The sequence below is a fragment of the Symphalangus syndactylus genome, chromosome 5 (genome assembly GCF_028878055.3).
Source record: "Symphalangus syndactylus isolate Jambi chromosome 5, NHGRI_mSymSyn1-v2.1_pri, whole genome shotgun sequence".
In the NCBI taxonomy this organism is placed as follows: domain Eukaryota; kingdom Metazoa; phylum Chordata; class Mammalia; order Primates; family Hylobatidae; genus Symphalangus; species Symphalangus syndactylus.
This window is the reverse complement of record NC_072427.2, coordinates 103250412-103271459: the sequence shown is the minus strand read 5'-3', so window position 1 is coordinate 103271459 and position 21048 is coordinate 103250412. Positions and strand designations below refer to the sequence as shown.

Here is a 21048-nt window from a genome sequence, read left to right as displayed (position 1 = left end):
GTTACACATTGTCTCTCTTAAGCTTACCTCTGAATGTGTTAAGAGACACAAGGTACTCATCTTCGTTTTTGTATGCATAATACATTCTCACGGTACAATCTTGGCTTTTTACAATGGAAGTAATCTTTTCATTTAGTGTTTTGGACTATCGTTTGTGTGCAGAACTGAATATGAGCAGGCTTGAGAATGCAAAGATCCTTCTTTGTTGCATAGTTGTTATTATAATGACAAATTTGAAAATCTAAGCTTGACATTCAAAACTATGTCATGGTTGGAGAGCATTCCCTATTGTGTGTTGAACTGTCAGACACTGAAACAGACACAACCAAATTAGTACAGAAAAATGAGTCTGGGGAAGTTAGATGAACGGACTTACTGGAAGAGACTGAATATCTTTTGAATAAACGGATTAGTGTATAGTTTAAAAGCTAGTTATAAAACAGTGTGTATATAGATTGTGGCTTGTGCATGGGAGTATATATAATATATATACACTCACATATATAAATAAGCCTGTAAATTTTATGTTTATGTATATAGAAAACTCTTTTTATGCATGTGTATGAGTATGTTGTGAATATGTGTGTGTGTGTGTGTGTGTGTGTGAATTGAAGTAGAATATACTTCATCAGGTTAATAGCTCTGTAGATGGTGGTATTTTCAGGTGATTTTTATGTTTTTACTTCTGTGTAACATTTTTAAATGAAAATGCATTATTTTCTAACAAAAACAGGATCTTTAAAAAATTACATAAATTGGACATTAGCTTGTTTTTCAATAACATGTTATAAATATCTGAAGGCCAAGTTTCAGAGGTAATTTTTTTTTTGAGACAGTCTCGCTCTGTCACCAGGCTGGAGTGCAGTGGTGCGATCTCGGCTCACTGCAATCTCTGCCTCCTGGATTCAAACGATTCTCCTGCCTCAGCCTCCCGAGTAGCTGGGATTACAGGCGTGAGCCACCACACCCAGCTAATTTTTGTATTTTTAGTAGAATCAAGGTTTCACCATGTTGGTGAGGATGGTCTTAATCTCCTGACCTTGCGATCTGCCTGCCTCAGCTTCCCAAAGTGCTGGGATTACAGGCGTGAGCCACTGCTCCCAGCCATAGGTGATTTTAAATGTAGTAACTGTTTACAAATTTGTAAACTGCTGTATAACACTGACCATAAGAATAAAACTCTGCTACAGATTTAGAAAATGCTCACTTGTGAAAAATAAGGCATGTTCCATATACAAATATTATACACATACACAAATATTACATATAACTAGAGGGACATTGATTCATATTAAGGGTTCTTGACTTATTCAAAAACCTGAGTCAGAGGTATATGATCCTGAAACCCATCACCATGGCTCATCAAAGGAATTCTTAAGTAAATCACAGAAAAATAGAAAAAGTTTTCTTGCTTTGCAGTCTCCTTTACAATGGTGCTTAGGAAATACTAGTTGTTTTCATGGTTACTTTAAAGTTAAGGTCACACTTTGCCTTCCTTGACGGTGAGTTACACCTTTTAAATATAGCTTTTAAAACATTTACTTGTTCTGTTTATGAAATAATTTTTATTCATTGTGTAAAGTTTGAAAATACAGAAGTTATAGAGATGAAAATAAAAACCTTCCAAAATCTAACTGACCCCAAACTAATAACTGTTTACATCTGGTGTCCGCAGGCTTCATTCTACCAAATAATTTCCACCAGAACGCCTACTGCTTCTGGACAGTTGGTGTGTAGTTACCTTTGGAGAAAATACCACATAGTAGCCAGTGCCCTTGGCTCTGCAGGTCAGCTTGCACACATCCGCTGGCAGGACGCCTGCGTATTTGGGAACCCATTCCACAAAAGTTTTGACTCCTTTTGCGTCAGACTGATAGCCATTTTTGGCCTCACACTGTTCATGACGAAATGATTTACCTAGAAAACAAACATGTTACAGTGTTACCTTATCAGTTCGGAAACTTAGATGTATTCTTTTGGGTTTAAATAGTTAATTTTAAGGGGAAGATGCAAAGGTTGTTTTGTTGTTGTTGTTGTTGTTTTTTGCACAGTCTCTTTACTCACCAGTGCTGATGCATTTTATCTATACATAGAATTCAAAATGGTGATTATTTGTTCCAATTCTCTGAATATTGCTTATAATAATAACTTAAAAATCACATATGTGGCCGGGTGTGGTGGCTCATGCCTATAATCCCAGCACTTTAGGAGGCAGAGGTGGGCAAATCACGAGGTCAGGAGTTCGAGACCAGTCTGGCCAACATGATGAAACCCCGCCTCAACTAAAAATACAAAAAAAAAAAAAAAAAAAAAGCCAAGTGTGGTGATGTGCACCTGTAATCCCAGCTACTCAGGAGGCTGAGGCAGGAGAATCACGTGAACCCAAGAGGTGGAGGTTGCAGTGAGCCAAGATCGTGCCATTGCACTCCAGCCTGGGCAACAGTGTGAGACTCCATCTCAAAAAAAAACCACACACACACACACACACACACACACACATATGTGTTTGTTATTGATCTGCATATTCGTTGAACTGTGCAGTATAAGATTAATATTATTTCCCCAGCTTCCCTTATTCATTATTGCTAGAATAAAAATGACACGTAGCATATGATGGTTGCTGACACTTGGGAGCAGCGTACCATTAGGTGGGCAGGGCATGAGACTGCAGGAGCGGTAGATGGCCCTCTTCCCTGTGCAGTAGCGTCCGTTGTTTCTGGGAGCAGGGTTATTACAGTGACGATAGGCAAACTGCACTCCTCCTCCACATGAGCGAGAACACTGGCCCCAGGATCCCCAAGATCCCCAGTTGCCATGGCTTGACGTCTGAAATAGAAAGTAGAATATATTTTAACTCCGATGAGAGAAAAACATTGAAAGTGTGCATTTGGAAATCACTTGCATTTAATGACAAAGTGGAAACTTTGTCACAGATACAGTTATATTTTCACTGAATTTAACATGATCATGCTTTGGAAATGCAACACATTTCCAGTGCTAAGCAATTCATCTTTTCCACGCTCCCAACTCCAGCACTAGAAGATCTGAAAGCATCATCCTAAGTACTGAGCACACCACAAAGATTATTACCTACTGGTTTCTATGGACCCTTGTAAATTATGTCTTCTAACATGGTCCATCTCTGTTAATATCACTGAACCATGGTAACTTTTTGTCCACTCTGATCTTGGATCTTTATTGAAACGTATAATGCTGAAGGATCTGCATGGCACTGGGCATTATTTAATTGTGTTTGCATCTCTTTAGCAGTAAAACTCTGCAGTCCCTTTGTTGACATCCCACATCCCGTCTGTGACCGACTCCATGACGTTCATAAATGTACTGGACCCAACTTGGCTTAATTCCTAATTAGATGTGACAGATACTGAAATGCACTCATGACATACATGCAGACACACCCCTTAGGGAAGGAAGAGCCCTTTTATGGCAACCTAAGTCTATTTCTCTGGAAACATTCCGGGAGGGAGCTTAGAGATTCTGAAAGGAAGAATATGATCAGCTGCTTTGCTGAGGGAATCTGAATTGCCTCTGGCTGACTGTGTCGGGTTATCTGATGATGCATGGTTGGGTGATACACTGGAAAGACACAGGCAATGGGCACATGATAATTCTCTTCTAGAGACTTTGCAAATCTTGTGGGTTGAAAGCGAGCACATGTTTTACTCAGGCCTTGAAAATTAATAGGGCAGTTGCTGACCTGAAGCTGGACTGTGTATATAGTGGCCGACGTGTTTCCCCGGAGCAGCCATAAGTTACTTTAGCTCCTAAATTTAGATTAACTTATTGTCAAGGGGAAAAAAGTGACCATTCAGAGCTCACCAAATATGTACAAGGACCACATGTATCAGCTCTGCTATTACCTCCTTACTGAATTTAAATACTTATATTCTGATAACTTTAGCAAGAGAAGTTTGAAAGTAAACTTCCCAAAAGCAATTAATAGGGTCCTACCTGGGGTCTCCATTAGACAGAATCTGAGTTACATAAGTATTCCTTAAAAGATGTAAACTGCAAATAAATTCCTAGTATCTGCATTTTCCCCAGTAAATCTCGGATCACTGAGAATGGCTACTGTGGGTAAAAGAGGCAGCTGTAAATGAACCTCAAAATGAAAAGTTTTTAAATTAGAAAATAAAGCCTTCTGAGGACAGTGCCCATACCCGTCACAAGAATGAACTTCACTTCTTGGGCCTCCAGGCACTGACTGATGAGAAAATCACTTACTGAATAATATTTTTTCTTGGTTTTGTCCACACATTTGCCCTGCAGGCAGATTCTCCCCTTTCCACAAGGCGTCCCTTCCACGGCAGGCAGCTTCTTGGTCAGACAGACCATCTGGCCCTGGCGTACCACGGCACACCACAGGCGAGCGCAGACATCCATGCCGGGACACACAGAGTACTCGGGCCCGAATGTCAGGTTGCACTGCTGGGTGGCATCGTAGGTCTGTCCTGGGAGTTCTTCGGGGCCCAGGATCTGCTTTCGTGGTAGGTCCAGCAAACAGTTACCTACAAGAATAACAGAGATTCACCACGGCTCTGTGTTTAGGTTTCAAACTGCTAAAATCGTGGATCTAAAGATGAAATGCCCCGGCTGGTGTTGGAGCATGAGGCACCCATGAATCTGCAGTGTAATGCTCTGGAGAGGGACTCCGTGGGGACGAGGCTGGGTGCCTCCTCGGACGCACGATACCCTCCAGGGTTCTCAGGGGTGATACGCTCCGGAGTGTCTGTAACAATAGAGGTGAGGTTGGCAGGGGTGTGATGGAATAAAATGATTTTGTAATGATTAGTTGTGAAAACAACCCTTGTGCTAAGGCACTAAACAAAATTGGGATGGACCTAGAGGAAATCAGATGGTGAATTTTAATAATAATAATAATAATGATAAGGAAGCATTTACTCTACCACTTTGAGAAACAGAGTTTGTCCTTGGCACTCTATCTGTATAACCCGTTACCCATTTCTAACTCACCCCTTCCCCATGTGCCTATCACGTCTCCTTTCCACTAATTCCATAAATAATAGCTAAGCTGGCTCCTCGTTCATTCTTACAGTCACTCGACAAACATTTGCTCAGCACCTACGATGTTCTAGAAAACACACTAGGTATCTGAAATACAGAAAAATGACCCAGATCTACCTTTGAAGGCCTTCCAATAAAGTCAAGGAGATAAAGTATTTCTCTCAGACAGATAAAATTTTAATAAAAAGTTTTCCAGATTCACAGAACAAAGGAGCAGTGAAAAAAGAAAAAATAGTCTTTGATAATTTAGGATTAGGTTAGTCTTTATACTCTTTGCTTTATATCTATTTAATGGAATTGGTGTCTGTTGAGTATTTGGATCTATCCGCCGAAACAAGGTAGGCATCTCACTGCATCATATATGAGAGTGTACAGGCAGAGGGGTGAGATGGGGAATCCACAGAAGCTGGAACATGGATGATGAGAATCCAAAACCTTAAATTTGCTTCCTCGTCCTCTCCTTCCCCTCCCCGCAAAAGCTTCCCTAAGAATCCCTGTCCAGTGAGTTAACATCATTAATTTTCTTTTGTCACCCACATGTGCATGCATATTGCCCATCTGTTTATGTATTTTTCTGTTTACTTGATTTTAGGATTTACACAATTATTATAATAGCAATAAAATAACAAATATTTGTTACACACACTATTCTCCATCCTATACATATATGAGCTCATTTAATCCTCACCACAACCCCATCAGGCAGATTCTAGTGCGTATTTTACTTATCCTACAGATAAGGAAACTGAGGCCCATAGGAGGCAGACCAGTTACCCAAGGTCACACAGCTGTTATGGTTTCATGCTCAGAGCCTGCCCTTCTCTTCTGACGCCATATGGCTTCTGTTAGCATGTGAGTAGCTGCCTGATTGTATTGCTGAAGGGCAGCCATGTGTAAGGATCCTTTAAGTGGTGGATATTGAGCTTAATGGAAGAAACACCCAGTCTGAAGTCTTACTCTGGTGAAATACTAAATGGTTGAGTGCTCCTTGGCTAAGTTAGCTAACCTCTCCCTAATTTATTTTCAAGATCTGCATAATGCTTCTCTTCTCACTGTAATACTGTAAATGTGAAATTAGCTAACAAAGATATTAAGGGTGACCAGAAAAATACAAAGCAATGGTAGTTCTCTCCCAGCGTATTTAACAGCCTTTTAGATGTATTACAGTTATTCTTTTTATTCAACAAAAAAGTCATATTCAAATCCTCATGTGCCACTGAGAAATAGAATATTCAGCACATTTTAAGTATACTGTAAATTTTTTAAGGACTACATTCAAATTTCTTCAAAGTGAATACCTTAGAATTTGTCAATCTGTGTTGGGGGCATTATATGAAAATTAATAAAGAGCAAAGTTCCTATTTAACTTCTGAGCCAGAACGTTTGAAGAGGTAAAGCTTCTTAAGGCAAGCCAGAAAAAGCATTAAAAATAAGTATCCAGCCAAAGAGAACTTTGGGAGAAAAACACCAAGTTAAAAGAAAAACACGAACATCAAGTCAATAGGAAAGAATGATAGTAAAAGCTCACTAAGCTTTGTTTATAAGACAGAGTGCGATTAGGGCTTCAGAACTCCACGAAAAACGTTATCTTCACTGCAGAATCACAAAAGAAGTACTGTGTACACTAGGGGATACTTGGCAGACTGCTGATGTTAGAAGACTGTCAACAAATCTCTGAGTCTGCAATAATGTTTTCCAATTCTTCAAAAGTGCTGTTTTAAGAAAGTTTCTTTAAAAAAATTTTACTAAAAAGCACAGACCGTAAGACTGGGTAACTAAATATTAGCTAGGAAGTCTTTACCATGTGTGCATGCACATGGCATGGATCTACCTCATTTTTCTGGAGTCAAAATAACTCACCACCTGACTATGCATACACAGTCACTGACACCTGTTCTACCTCACTAGTAGATGACAAGTGAAAAAGAAACGTGTAATGCAAACAATTTGAAATCGGCTTCCAACAAGGAGACTTCAAGATGTGGCATCTCTTTAAAAAGCTTAACTTAGAACTGTAAGTTTTAAAAATAAATAACACATTAGCTTTCTATTCAAAACAAGATATATCAGCTCTGTAATTTTCCCTTAGAGGTCATACATGTAGAGATGACCTTTTCTTGCTTAAAATAAAACATTTATTTCAGAATTGCAATTAATGTGTTATGCCAATGTTCTCAGTACTAGGATTTGTAGCTGCATCAATTTCTGTTTATGCCAAAGTATATACGATTTCATTTTTACATTGAATTATGTCCTTTTGCAACAAAATAGGTACAAGCATCTCTACCAAATGGCAGAATGGTGCCAAGAAACAATAACAAAAATCAGTACAGAGCCTAAGTCTAAATCTCACAGTATAAAATGTTTACAATCTAAGTAATAACAGATTGGATATACATTTTATATGTTTAAAAAATGTATACAGTTTGGGGAAGGAGTAAAAGGGGAAACTGATCAACCTTTCAGTATCATTTCTAATGACCTCTAGAGGCATCCAACCTACTGCTGATTTTTTTCTTAATCTGTTTTACTTTTATCCTCAACCACTTCTTCACATCTACTTCACATATTTTCTAATTCATCACAGTCTGAAATTTGATCTGGACCTTGCTGAAAACATTTTGTTTGGTCTGTTCTACAAATTGACAAGTTTCTTCTTCCCTCCTTCCCTCCCTTTCCCCTTTCCTTCCTTCTTCCTTTTTTTAACATTGTATATATATAAAGGGATAGACTATAAAATAAAGTCAGGCCAGTTGCGATGGCTCATACCTGTAATCCCAGCACTTTGGGAGGCTGAGGCAGGTGGATCACCTGAGGTCAAGAGTTCGCGACCAGCCTGGCCAACATGGTGAAACTCTGTCTCTACTAAAAATACAAAAATTAGCTGGGCATGGTGGTGGGTGCCTGTAGTCCCAGCTACTCGGGAGGGAGGCTGAGGCAGGAGAATCACTTGAACCCGGGAGGCAGAAGTTGCAGTGAGTCAAGATCGCACCATTGCGCTCCAGCCTGGGCAGCAAAGAGCAAAACTCCATCTCAAAAAAAAAAAAAAAAAAGAAAGTCAACAGGAATGTGTGCATATTGCATACATGTTTTTACCATTCATGTTAAATGAAATGCTTAAAATGAGGCAAAAAAATAAAAAGTAAAATGCTGTGATTTGAGACGAACCAGTAAGAAAATGTGTTGGCGGAATTCCACTAAAGGTGTTGGAAGGAATGCCATGCCTCCAGGAAATGGAACAGAAATATCTCTAGTTTTATGTGTCTGACTTACAATACTATTTGTCTCTCATATTAATGATTAACCAAAGTTATCAAAGTTTTTTTTTGTTTTGTTTTGTTTTGCTTTTAGATGGAGTCTAGCCCTGTTGTCCAGGCTGGAATGCAGTGGTGCAATCTCGGCTCACTGCAACTTCCATCTCCCAGATTCAAGTGATTTTCCTGCCTCAGCCTCCTGAGTAGCTGTGATTACAGGCATGCGCCAACATGCCCAGCTGATTTTTGTATTTTTAGTAGAGACGGTGTTTCGCCGTGTTGGCCAGGCTGGTTTCAAACTCCTGACCTCAGGTGATCCGCCCACCTTGGCTTGCCAAAATGCTGGGATTACAGGGCGTGAGCCACCATGCCCGGTCTGAAAGTTGTTGTTCTTCATTGTTTTCAATTTTTTCTTCCCTATTTCTAGCACCAAAATTATTTCCATCTTCTCTTTCTTTTCAATATGCAGGTATGAAATTAAGCATGACCCAAATATTCATGATCTAGGAGAAATCAATTAATGTTCCTAACAAAACTCATCTGAAGAAGCCTAACACCACTGCTTACAATCTCCCTTTGCTTCCGCTCTTCATCTCACTGCCTTTGCCCCTCTGCTTTTAGGTCTTTACTTGAATGTCTAATGTTAAAAGAAAAATGGGTGCATTTGCCTGCTCTTTGATCACTCATTTTGGGCCCAGTGATACAAGAAGGAACAAGAGCACTTCAAAACACCAGACAATTGTTGTCGAAAAGCAGTTCGAGGGGTCTGGGTGTGAAACTGTTAGATGCATTAGGTATACAGTTTAGCAGATGTAATGGCAAGGAAATTAAATTAAAGATTCCCTGTGATAGAGGATAAAGGAATGTTTTTAAAAATATAAGTCACCATGGCCTTAAACTATATGTCTTATTTGCACACTCTACTAAAGAGCATATTTACTATGAAAATCAAGATACAACCATAGTGTTGGCTTTGAATTTTATTAACGCCACCTTAAAAACTGATGTTAAGCTCTCCTGGCTAGCTTTACAGTCTATACTTAACAAAAGATTCGGAGAACTGGTTTTCCAATATCATTTTATGTGCAAAGTTCTGTGTTCAGTTAAGTGGCTGTAAACTTAGCTCTTTACACTACATGACGAATTTTCAAAACCATCTATAGATTTTCCTTAGCAACCTGTGTTGTGAGTGTTCTTGAGCTGTATCTACATAAGTCATGGCCTTTCTCATCATCTGGCACTGTTGACTCAGGGATACAGCAGACACAGCTATCTTTTCTGGACGCAAGGTTAGTAAGCATTTGAGAAAGGAAATTCAATAACCTGCTTTCACTGCACAATTTCTTTGCCAGTGCTTACCTTTAGTTTTGAGGATCATACTCCTAGCCAGCTTGCCTAGAGCTAGCTTGTATAAATACTGCAGAATGTCTACAAGTATCTTGGCCAAGGTTGGGAGTAGGGGGGTCCCATGAGACATGGCTTCTCCTTTTCTGAATCACAAATCTACAGATGCAGTGACTTTAGAGTGAGCACACTGGTTTTTCAACCATAACCTAATTGCTGCATATTTCTTGTTGGAACTAAATCAGGAAACACTCAGTACTAATGAATTTACATTTGGCAGTGGACGAGTGCTACAAATGTCCAGCTACTTAAGGCTAATAATTTTAAAAATAAATCAAATGCTTTGAATTTAACTTTACTCTCTGACCTCATTTCTCCAGTATTGCTGAAGGTGAGAGGGGGTGGGGTAAGATATTAGACATAAATGGAATTCCCATTTATAATGTACTCTTTAGGTACCATTGACAAATTGTACATGTGTTGTGAGATTACCTGCTTAAAAATAGCAATTGCTTTTCTGCCTTTATAGTGGTCACAGTTTAACTTTCCTAGATAACTGAAAATCATTTTTTTCTGTGTGTCAATTATTCTATCATGCTGAAATATAGTACTAACTTGAGGGACCGTGTTGGTGAGATAGGGTTTTTGACCTTTAGAAAATGGTACCAGACCACTGTGCCTTTCATGTTTTTGGGCTGCTATTTATAGCTTTCCTCTTATTGTTAAATAATATCATTTCTTGCTCTCAGATTACCTGTCTAAAGTCTCCCTACCCTCATCCATCATGACTATTTTATTGCTTAAAAAATTGAGTGTCCTAGAAAATTAGAACAGAAAAATGGTAGAACTGTAAAATACGAATAAATGGGCTCTGAGTGGAAGCCTGTGTAGCTTTCTATGAGTAAAGTTAAAAGGTTTTATAATATAGTTTTGTGACATCGTTTAGTCTTCTAACAAAGATGCATCTGTTTGTTATTCTATCATCTTGGACTGTGACTGTCTTCTTAGTTCTCTCTCATGCTCTGTAGTTGAAATGTTAGCACCTCAATCATCTCTAAAGTGGGTTTAGTAGTTTCTATGGCCACACTTTCACTTATATTGACTTAAGTCAGCTTTTTGGTTACAATTTAAAAGTTCAGTTATTTCAATTCATCTTTAAATAATAGCACTACAGGGAGTACCACTGTTTCAATTCGGAATCTGAGTGTGCTCTTTTGAAGCGAAGACATAACTGAGCTTTGTCATTGTGCCACACTGCTTTTCTTTGGCTTCTGTTATTTTGAAATCACTTTATTCATGTTATAAGCTACTGATAAAATAGGATTATTTTTATTGAAACAAAAGGCTGCCTAACCAAACCAACATATTCAAAAGTGAGAAAGTCTTGATTGGATGAAAAAAATTAAATAAGTAAACTGTAAGCATATTCTGCTCAAGGAATTTTGATAATTGAATGTATTTAATATATATATGAGAAATTTAGATACTTTTTTATTAGTGCAAATGAACAAGATCTATTTCTATTAAAATTATGTTCTTAGTTGTTCTCTATCATGAGTCCTTTGGAACAGAAACAGAGATTTAAAAGTATGTAAATTTGTTATAAAATCTTTAAAAAATCAGAGCATGGACTCCTTTAAATATAGAATTAATGTTAGAAATGAAGACAATGCTGAAAGCATATTTACTGCATAGAAATTAAGATCACAAATTCCATAAACGTGAAATAAATGAGTCATTTCAAAATTAGGAACAAAATTCTCCACAGCATTGTAATTAGCTGACCTAATACTTGCACAGGGAAAAAAATTTGGTCTCATTTTAGCCATAAGTATTTGCTGCCTTAGCAACTAAATCCATTCATTTAGTGATTCAAGGTTTAGCTCAACTTCTTGGAATGTGTAACGTGTGATTTTGAAATAAAATATTAATGTTACGTTATTTTCAGAAAACCTGAAAAGAAGTAAAACAGGAAAGCAATATTATGGGTAGAGACTTAAGATTCCAACCAAGAAGGACTTTATGAGATATTGTCCTGATGAGTGTAGATAGGATGATAGTAAGGTAACATTCATTTTAGGACTTTATCTGCATTTAATCCACAATGTAAACTGAGCTAAACATAAAATTACCATAGTATTATTGGTCTAAAGAAAAAGCTTCATACATTAATTCTTATTGTTGTTTCTAAGTCTTTAAATTATTGACATATTTCTTCAACCGGAAAGGAACTTTTTTTTCTGTATTGAGATATATTTTAAACCAAGCTGGGCCCAGATTGCTTTTCAAAATGAGACCTACAAATATGTAGTAACAGGCAGCTAAAGCCTTACCTGTTCACCACGAATGGAGCCAGAATGAGTTAATGAACATATTTTGACTCCATGGTATCAGAGAACTGTGCAGCTGAATTTCTTTATGTCTGAAATAATTTGAATTTTTCCATTGTTCTGGTATTATGTAGCCACAGTTCAAAACAGTCAACATACTAAAAAATTATGGGACATTAAGTCATAAACTTGGGGAAGTGGGAAAAAGACAGTTTTCATAGATTATTCAACTTTGAACTGTATATCATGAGATAATTTTATAGAAAATTATTATGATCAATAATTTCAATTTAACTATTAGTTTTAGAAACACAAATTTTAAGAGAACATAAAATAAATGAGATATGCCCATTTCTATAAGATAGGAAATTTAAGCTACATAATGTCTGAAGATTCTTTACAGTGCCAATGCATCTATCCTCCTGTGTTTTTATTATCTTAAAGTACTAAAGAATGCTAGGAAATTTGCAACAGCTTGTTTCAAAGATTACTTAGAGGTCAGAATTTATTATTTCTAAAAATTGTAACTTCTTCAGTATTTTAATATAATTTACAGCACTAATCCTAGTCTTACAGAATTTAATAAAGTATGCTGTGCTCTTGAACTATATTTAAAGGATAAAGCCAAAGATTTTCTTTTGAAATTGTTAAAGTGTTTTCCCATCATTCAGATTTCTTTTCTATTTCTGTTCTGCAGTTTTTACTCTACTTTCAGGAGAATCTGCTATCAGGATAAAACCAAATTCTTCTAGTCAGTGCAAATCTAGAAAGCTTCCTCTTCTGGGTTTATGTTGCCATAAAGAGAATCCAGTAGAATTGTCACCTACACCTTAACTGCACCCCTGTAATAGGCATGTAACAAATAATTCTGAGAGTGATATTAATAGCAGGGAAACCAAGATGTCTGCCAAAGTTCTCACAGGAAGCTAGTGGTAAAAGAAGGAATAAAAGCCAGACTTTCAGGGCACTAGCTAGGCATTCTGTGTGGTCTTCCACACTGCTTCTCCTTTGAACTTTTTCAATTCAAAAGCCAAAATACCATAGCTAAAATGCCACCAAGGACGTTGGCAGTACATACCCACATATGATCAATTTCCTTGGTCTTTCTTCTGACAGTATCCAAACAACTATTGTCTTAGAGGGAAAGATGAATATTATCAGGATATAATGAAGTCAAACTCCTAAGAATCCCAAATCTTGTTTCTCAGCCTGTGTTCTCCTAAATGATACATACCATGGCCATCATCCAGGAATTCTGTGATGGTGGCTGAAGTGCATTTGGACCAGGGCTTAGACGCATCAATGCTGGTAAGGATGGAAGACATTAAGCGCTTATCTTCTGTGGAACCAAAGGTCTCTTCACAGAATTTGGAATCGTCATGGGAGAGGCCAAGTAGATGTCCTAAGGGAGACAACAGAGGAAGTACACATAATCCGTAATTGTGTATTTCTGTTTTTTCCATGACAATTATGCTAGGGCTTGATTTTTTTCCCCTAATTGTAGATGAGTTCACTTTAACTGCTTTCTCACCCGGAGACTGGACCTCCAGGGAAATAAAAGTTGCATGGAGATAGTGTAGCAGTTGCTTTTGGTGAACATTTCGATGGAAACTGAAAAAGACTAGATGTTCCCATAATTCATCTGGATCACATATGCTTAATGACATGTGGAAACAAAGCCTTATTTAGAATCTAGAGTTTGCGAGACAATTGTGGGATTATGTCATAGCCCTCACCACATATCATTTTTATTGTCTAATTTTCTGCCTTCTCTAATCAAGCCCCATGAGATCAAAGTGCATTTGCTCCCATATACTGTTGAAACCTCTGTATTGAACTTAGTGCTATGCAAGTTGCAAACACTTAATAGATGGTTTCTGAATGTCAGTGACTTATTTTCTTAGTCAAGTAAATAGGTGGCTAACAAAAGGGAGGACTAGGGGAGACGAAAGAGAAGTGAAATGAGGAACTTTCCGGTTTCATGCAAAACTGAGCCTGCTTCATCCGTTCATTTCTTTTGGTGATTTAGTGAGTTATAAATGTTTACTATTGTCACAAACATATAGCTCATTTTGAAAACATACCCATTTACATTTTAAAATGTCAAAATACCAATAACGTGGAGTTTGAGAGCTTGAAGAAAGGACAGCTTGGTTTCCCAAGTGATTGTTGTGAGTGTTCAAAACCACTCAGCCAGGTGATATTTGTGCTTAAGCCTCTCAACCAACAATGTTCTCTGCAGTTCCAGTCAAGCTCGATATTATTTCACAGAGCCCATAATTGCATTCTTATAATCCAAGTAAATTGCTTTTTATTACTTAAGATCAATTTTCATGCAGGCTAAGGATAAAATGATATTCCCCAACAAATTTACAATGCTATTTAAAACATCTAGGACAGTAGTTTGAGCAATTACAAACTCTAAAAAGTAGACAGCAAGTCATCCTAGTAGTGTTTTTAACAAAGTTTTCTAGAATCTTACACAAACCACTAAAACGAATGTAGGAAACACTGTAGCAAACTGATGACTACCTTCTCCTTGGGATCTTGAATGCCAAATGCAGAAAACTTTGGCCATTCTAGCAAAAGAGTCCAGTTTGCACCAATAAAACCCAACAGAAATGAAATCTTTCACTTTATATTCCGACTACTTTGGGCCAACTTGTTAAATTACCAACACCTCATAACAAAATTGTCCACTGAGCAACTGACTGCTGTTATGGCTGAAAATAAGTGGCTAGGGCTCGGTGACCTTCCAAGTCTCCACATTTTTATGTTATTTATCCAGATATTTACTTCCACAGCATTTACTAGGCTAACAAGTTTTCTCTGGGAAGTTCTCCCACCACCACTTAACATTTTGTTTGGTCAGTAGCATAAGTGTGCATTATAGTCTATATATAAAGTATGTCCCAAATAACTTGCAAAGGAAATTAGCAGGAGCTCATCTAATTTTTGAGTGTTTGTTGAGTTTTTCAAGAAACTCACAGCTCACAGAAAAAAAAAATAAAGAATCTTTCATTCATGTACTATTAGAAACGACTTAAAGTTACTTAGTACATGAAATACTTGTTGATAATGCATTCTACACTTCCTGAAATTTTCCAAGATAGAAGATTTATCAGTTAACACTGAGGGATATGGTGGACATTTCACTCTTGAGTTTTTTACTCTGGCATAGAAGAAAAGTGTCTCCAAGTGACCTCTGCAACATAATATTTATTTGAATCCAGGTTTTTACTTAAAGAATGTGACGAATACATTTTACTTCATAGGGTATTTATATTTATTTAATGAAGTAATGGCCTTTCCCTCCAAATCTATATAAATACATAGCACTTTCCATATGCCTTTTTATTATTTTATCAAGAGATTTTCACTTCATTTGGAGGGTAGATTTTATAATTCTGATTTAAAATATAGGACACATGGCAGACACGAAATTCACTTTGAGGGACCTGAGAAAGTACCTTCATTCTTTCTTTCAAACAGAGAGGTGAAGCATATAATTTTAAAGGTTTCAATTATGTAAGCAAGTCAATTTAATTTTGAAATATTTTGGCATCATTTATGAATCTTTTGGAATGCTAGTTAATACAATATTATGACTTATATGCTCCCCAAATTTACTCATTTTCCACTGAAACTTAATTGCCACTGAAGATGCATAGAAGAAATTGCACTGCGAAAGACTGCCATTCAAGCATGAACAAATCTTTGCTTCACCTCAGCAAGGGGATGTGACTTTTGTAAGATCTCCAAAAGTCAGGCAGAAACAGCCTGCTTAGAGTCAACTGAAAGAGATCCACTCTTTTGAGGGCGAATGAACATTCTGTCCTCCATGAAGAAAGCCTGTCAGCTGTCTGGGAGAGGCATGCTCTCTCAAGGGCAGTGAGAGTCCTGGGCAATGTGAAGAACACTTAAGCACCCAAAGTAACAGGCCCAGTTCCAGAGTAGCTGGAATCAGGGCATGGCGAGAGAACCACGTGACTTCCCTTCAGGAGCTGGACAGGATATGAAAGGGAAGATCAATGTGAGGGATGTTTGGATGCTCTTCAGGAAAGACGTGACACACATTCTAAGGGCTGCAAACAGCAAAAGGAGCGGTATTTTCTAATTCGAGCCCCCAGTCAATTATGCCAAGACATTTACTGTTAGTTGAAATCAGCCTTGAAATAGCAAAAGTATACACAAGTATAAGCAATTTTAAAGGAGTGCTCACAGTAAAGGTGGCCCGTTATGATACTAAAAGCTAACTACCAGAGAAAATCCAGAATCCGGGGAATTTAAAATACAATGTCACAGCTGACAACTGTGTATTTCAAGTAGGGATTGTGAAGGGGAATTGGAAAAGCTAATAGCTTTGAAGACATCTGCCTTTTCAGGGAGAGTTTGTTCATAAATCATTCACAGAGATGTTTAAAATGAATGGTGTGGTTTGGAGATTAAGCATTTCTTGGACAAGCAGACCCCAGGAGCATTAGCAGCAGATAGGATTAGATATCCCTGTCTCAGAGAGTAAAACAGCACATGAAGAATATAAGAGTATGGAGAAAATGTGTACAATGCCAAAAGTAATTTGTTGTTTACATCAAATTATATTACATGATGAGTTTTTAGAGCAATACAGAGCAACAGAGTTAGTTGAGGGTGAGGTTTTAGAGGAGGCAGGGGGATGGAATCGAGAAATCCACATAGAATGGCAATCCTTACCCTTCGAAAAGAGAAAGAGTTCTTTTTGGAGAGTCAGAGTGTTGCAAGAGAAGGGTGGGGAGGACTGAAAGCCATTTTGACAAAGATTTGAGAAAGCTCCCTTACTAAAATAGGATGCGAAACTCCTAGCAAGAGAAAAGGCAGAGGTGGGTTTCGAGGTAACTATCTGCTGTCAGGATTTAAAGCAGAGGTAGTGAAGTCTTGCTTTAGGGAAGAATTAGTATTTGTGTTTAGGACCATTTATAATCAGCAGACATGCAAAAGATCAAAAAGCAGTTTGCTTGAGCAATTTTGTTTACAATACTATCTTTCTCGGCTATCTTTAATTCTTGATGATGTAATTGGAAGCTTTTCACCTAAAACCCTGAGGCAATTAAGGACCAAACTCACTTGTGTAATAGATGCACTTGTTAATGGCCTCTGTATTTATACGCTAAATAAGGTTTTAACTGGGGAGGGGAGATAGAAGCCAGAGTGAAATTCAGAGAATAATGTAACTGTCTAATCCACGAATATTTTCCAAGCGGTGCATACCTCAGAACTATATTTATTTTCTTTTTTTTCTTTTTTCCTTTTTTCTTTTCTTTTTTTTTTTTTTTTTTTTTTGAGATGGAGTTTCTCTCTTGTTGTCCAGGCTGGAGTACAATGGCAAGATCTCAGCTCACTGCAATCTCCACCTCCCGAGTTCGAGTTATTCTCCTGCCTCAGCCTTCTGAGTAACTGGCATTACAGGTGCACACCACCATTCCTGGCTAATTTTTTTGTATTTTCAGTAGAGACAGAGTTTCACCATGTTGGCCGGGCTGGTCTCGAACTCCTGACCTCAGTTGATTCACCTGTCTTGGCCTCCCAAAGTGCTGGGATTACAGGTGTGAGCTACCATGCCCAGCCAGAACTGTATTTCACTGTTTGAAATAATTAGTAAAAGCTAAGGTATAAATTGTGTTAGATGATGTTGACCTATTCTTAATTGATGTTAAATCATGTCTTAAATACAACAGTCATGCTGAGTGTCTGTCAGCAAGTAACATCAGAAAGGAGTTTATTTGAATTAATCTAAGAAAATAAATGTAATGATAAATTATGTCAGAGTAAAGTCTATAGGGCTGAGAGTTTGAGTTACATTGTGAGCTCAGAAATAGCAAACAAGTCGTCACCTGATAACTTTTCTGGTATGAAAATCCTCTTTTTGAATTGGCAAAGGGGTGACATTTTATAAAATAAATGTTATCTTTGATATTCCCAATACAGATTTTAAGAACACCTTGCTTCATTAAATTCACAAGAGAATCTGGTGTTAGAAAATCTGTGATAATGTGTAGCCAGATGAAGACACATCGCTTTAAAGGAAACTGTTGGTTCAGCTTCTTATTCCACCCAGGTATTACTGTACAACCAGGGCTGACTTATAACATTAACCTCAGGAAGGAAATTGGTTGTTTTTCTAAACTTTGGTCTGCAAATTAAACAGAATTTCAAGCTCTTGTCTCCTGATCCCAAACTGACCAATGGTCAAGGGGACACAGTACCACATCCTAAAAAAATGTCACAAGAAGCTCTGTAATGTGTTTACTTGGGAAAGCACTGCTCAGATGAAGCATCTGTTTCTTAATGAGGTCATGTTTTTATTTTACCTAATTTTCCAGCTGGGATTATGGAGGTGCAAGGTCTTGCCGGGGGTTGAAAAGTGAGTCAACTGCTCACATGGAATCAGAATCTAGAATCCTTGAAGAAGGGAACCATGAGCTCCAGTCATTGGATCATGCATGCTTATTCAAACATGAGTCTTTACATAGATGTGATAAAACTCTTAAAACTCCCATTTCAAAACATTAAACATGAATGGTAAATGTGGTATCAATTATGTAATTTGGAAGGAAGAAACTCTAACTTTTTCACCTTATAACTAGCTGTGTCAATATCCTTTTGAATCCATTTCAGAATTAAGCCTTTAAAGTAAAAACTGTCTAAAAAAAATTCTAGAAGCGTGTAAACATCTTGAGCTCTGGAGCCAGATGGATTGGGTTTGAATCTCACTTTAGCAGTATATTAGTTGTTGACCTTAGGCGGGTTTAGAAAGTACCCTGTGTGTTAGCTTCATTTTCTCTCTTGGGTGACCCACTAATGGTACTTACCTCATGGCATTTTGTAAGAATTAAATGATATAAAACATGCAAAGTAAGTAGAATATGTGCTTGACATATATCAAAGGACCAGTGATTGTTAGCTAACTTTATTGTCCTCATTGATATTCTGGGATTGTTATATACTTTTACTTATGAGTATTCTAGTAATCAGTGAGATATATATATATATATATACACACACACACATATGTATACATATACATATATATATATATACACACACACACACATACATATATATGGAGAGAGAGAGAGAGAGAGAGGAGAGAGTCTTGCTGTATCACCCAGGCTGGTGTGCAGTCATGCTATCAAAGTCCACTGCAGCCTCCATCTCCTGGGTTCAAATGATCCCCATACCTTCTGGCTAGCTGGGACTACAGATGCACACCACCACCCTTGGCTAATTTATTTATTAATTTTTTTATTTTTTTTACTTTTTGTAGAGACAGGGTCTCACTATGATGCCAGGGCTTGTCTCAAACTGTTGGGATTACAAGCATAAGCCACCACACCAGCCAACAAGCTTTGATATTACTAGACACTCTTTATGTGGGAGGGAAGAGGAAATTTCCTAAACAAAGGAAAAAAACATCACTCAGCAAGTGTGTGATAGAGTTACTTTTTATGCCACCTTCAATTTGCTGGTTTCCACACATGTGGCAGATAATCTATGGGTTTCTCCCTAGAGAAACATGAATTGGGATTAAGTTTTTAAAAAACTGACAATAGACACAAAATATCTCAATATTCCTCAACATATAGCAAAAACTTATTCCCACATTTTATTTGGGGGCCAAGAAAGATATAGTGTGGCTTTCCTCCAAACTGCTTGTTGATTAAAGCAATGGGTTTGTGGGCAAATATCAAGTTTAATCCTGGTTTCCTTCTAACTTTGCATCTTACAACAAGCCTGGACATCTGATTCTGTGTATTTGGATTTGGTCTGTGGTATTTCAAGAACCTCTGCAGCTCTGCAAAATATGGCCGTATTTAATCTAATCATCTACAGAAGCAGAGTCACACACAGATCAGCACAACCAGGGAACACCTTTTAACCACACCAAAACACAGGCGGCTTTGCTGTTGTGTCTCAACCACTTCCTAAGTCTCAGCTGAGTATATTTGGTCTTGACTTTTTAAGTTGCCTGAGTTTAGCTTAGGAAGCACACTGGAGTCTTTCACAGTGGAGAGATTCACTTGGTGCATTTTATAATTAACTACTATAAAGCAAAGCTTCGGCATGTTTGCAGATTATGGATTTCATTTGTCTAAATAAAATCAGATTGTTCCTCCTAGTGTATTAGAAGCTGGCCCAACATCAGTGAAATTATTGTTTTTAAGAACCATGTGTGCAGCAGGTGAAATCTTTATTATTACAAGTCAATAATAAAAGTTTGACAAGTTAAAATATAAACTCAAAATGTAAACTTAAACTAACTTGAAAACTTTCTGCAGTTCACATTTGGATTATAAAGTGGCTGTAAACACATTCCTGCCTCCACTCAAGGAACATGGATGGGGACTGTGTTTTTGATAGTTTGAAGTGACTTTCTGAAATGCCTTAACAATTTAGCCAACATTTACATGCATATAACACAAGAAGGAAAGCACTTTATGACTGCCTATCCAGAGTCAATGTCAATCAATATCCATCTCCCAGAAGTCTGTATGGGCATCAGTTGATTAGTTACCTTCAAAATCTAGCAGCTTTTTTGAAAAAATTAGCAGAAAGAAGTGTTCTAGTTATCAAATGGTATATGAATAGAGTAAGTTTTCGTAATTGTTCATTTTTAACCTGTGTCATTTTGACTTCAAGTAATCTAATGCCATGAATAGAAATGGTGTCAGATAGAGACTTCAGCTCTGCCTCTATTTCCATTATGAGTTAATTATTAAGGTAAGATTTTTTTTTAGGTGGGGGGCTCACTCTGTCACCCAGGCTGGAGTGCAGCAGTGTAATCATAGCTCATTTTATCCTCTGTCTCCTGGGCTCAAGCAATCCTCCCACCTCAGCCTTCTGAGTAGCTGGGACTACAGGCATGCACCACCATGCCCAGCTATTTTTTTTTTTTATTTTTTGTAGAGACAGGGTCTCCCTATGTTGCCCAGGCTGTTCATGAACTAAAAAGAAAATTTTGATTCAGTTTCTTCATGCACAAAATAGATATGACTTTCTATTTTAAACCACTATGAAGAGAAAGAGGAAACAGTTGT

At 37.6% G+C, this 21048-nt stretch overlaps 1 protein-coding gene across 1 annotated transcript in view; it reads right to left on the bottom strand.

The window, feature by feature from the left end:
* Positions 1-21048, bottom strand: part of ADAMTS5 (ADAM metallopeptidase with thrombospondin type 1 motif 5) — a 52540-nt gene that overhangs the window by 15087 nt on the left and 16405 nt on the right. Inside the window, exons 4-7 of the mRNA XM_055279384.2 lie at positions 13209-13376; positions 4246-4529; positions 2643-2826; positions 1742-1917 (exon numbers count right to left, since the gene is read on the bottom strand). Of these exons, the coding sequence (XP_055135359.2) occupies positions 1742-1917; positions 2643-2826; positions 4246-4529; positions 13209-13376 (812 nt within the window). The remainder of the gene's footprint in view (positions 1-1741; positions 1918-2642; positions 2827-4245; positions 4530-13208; positions 13377-21048) is intronic.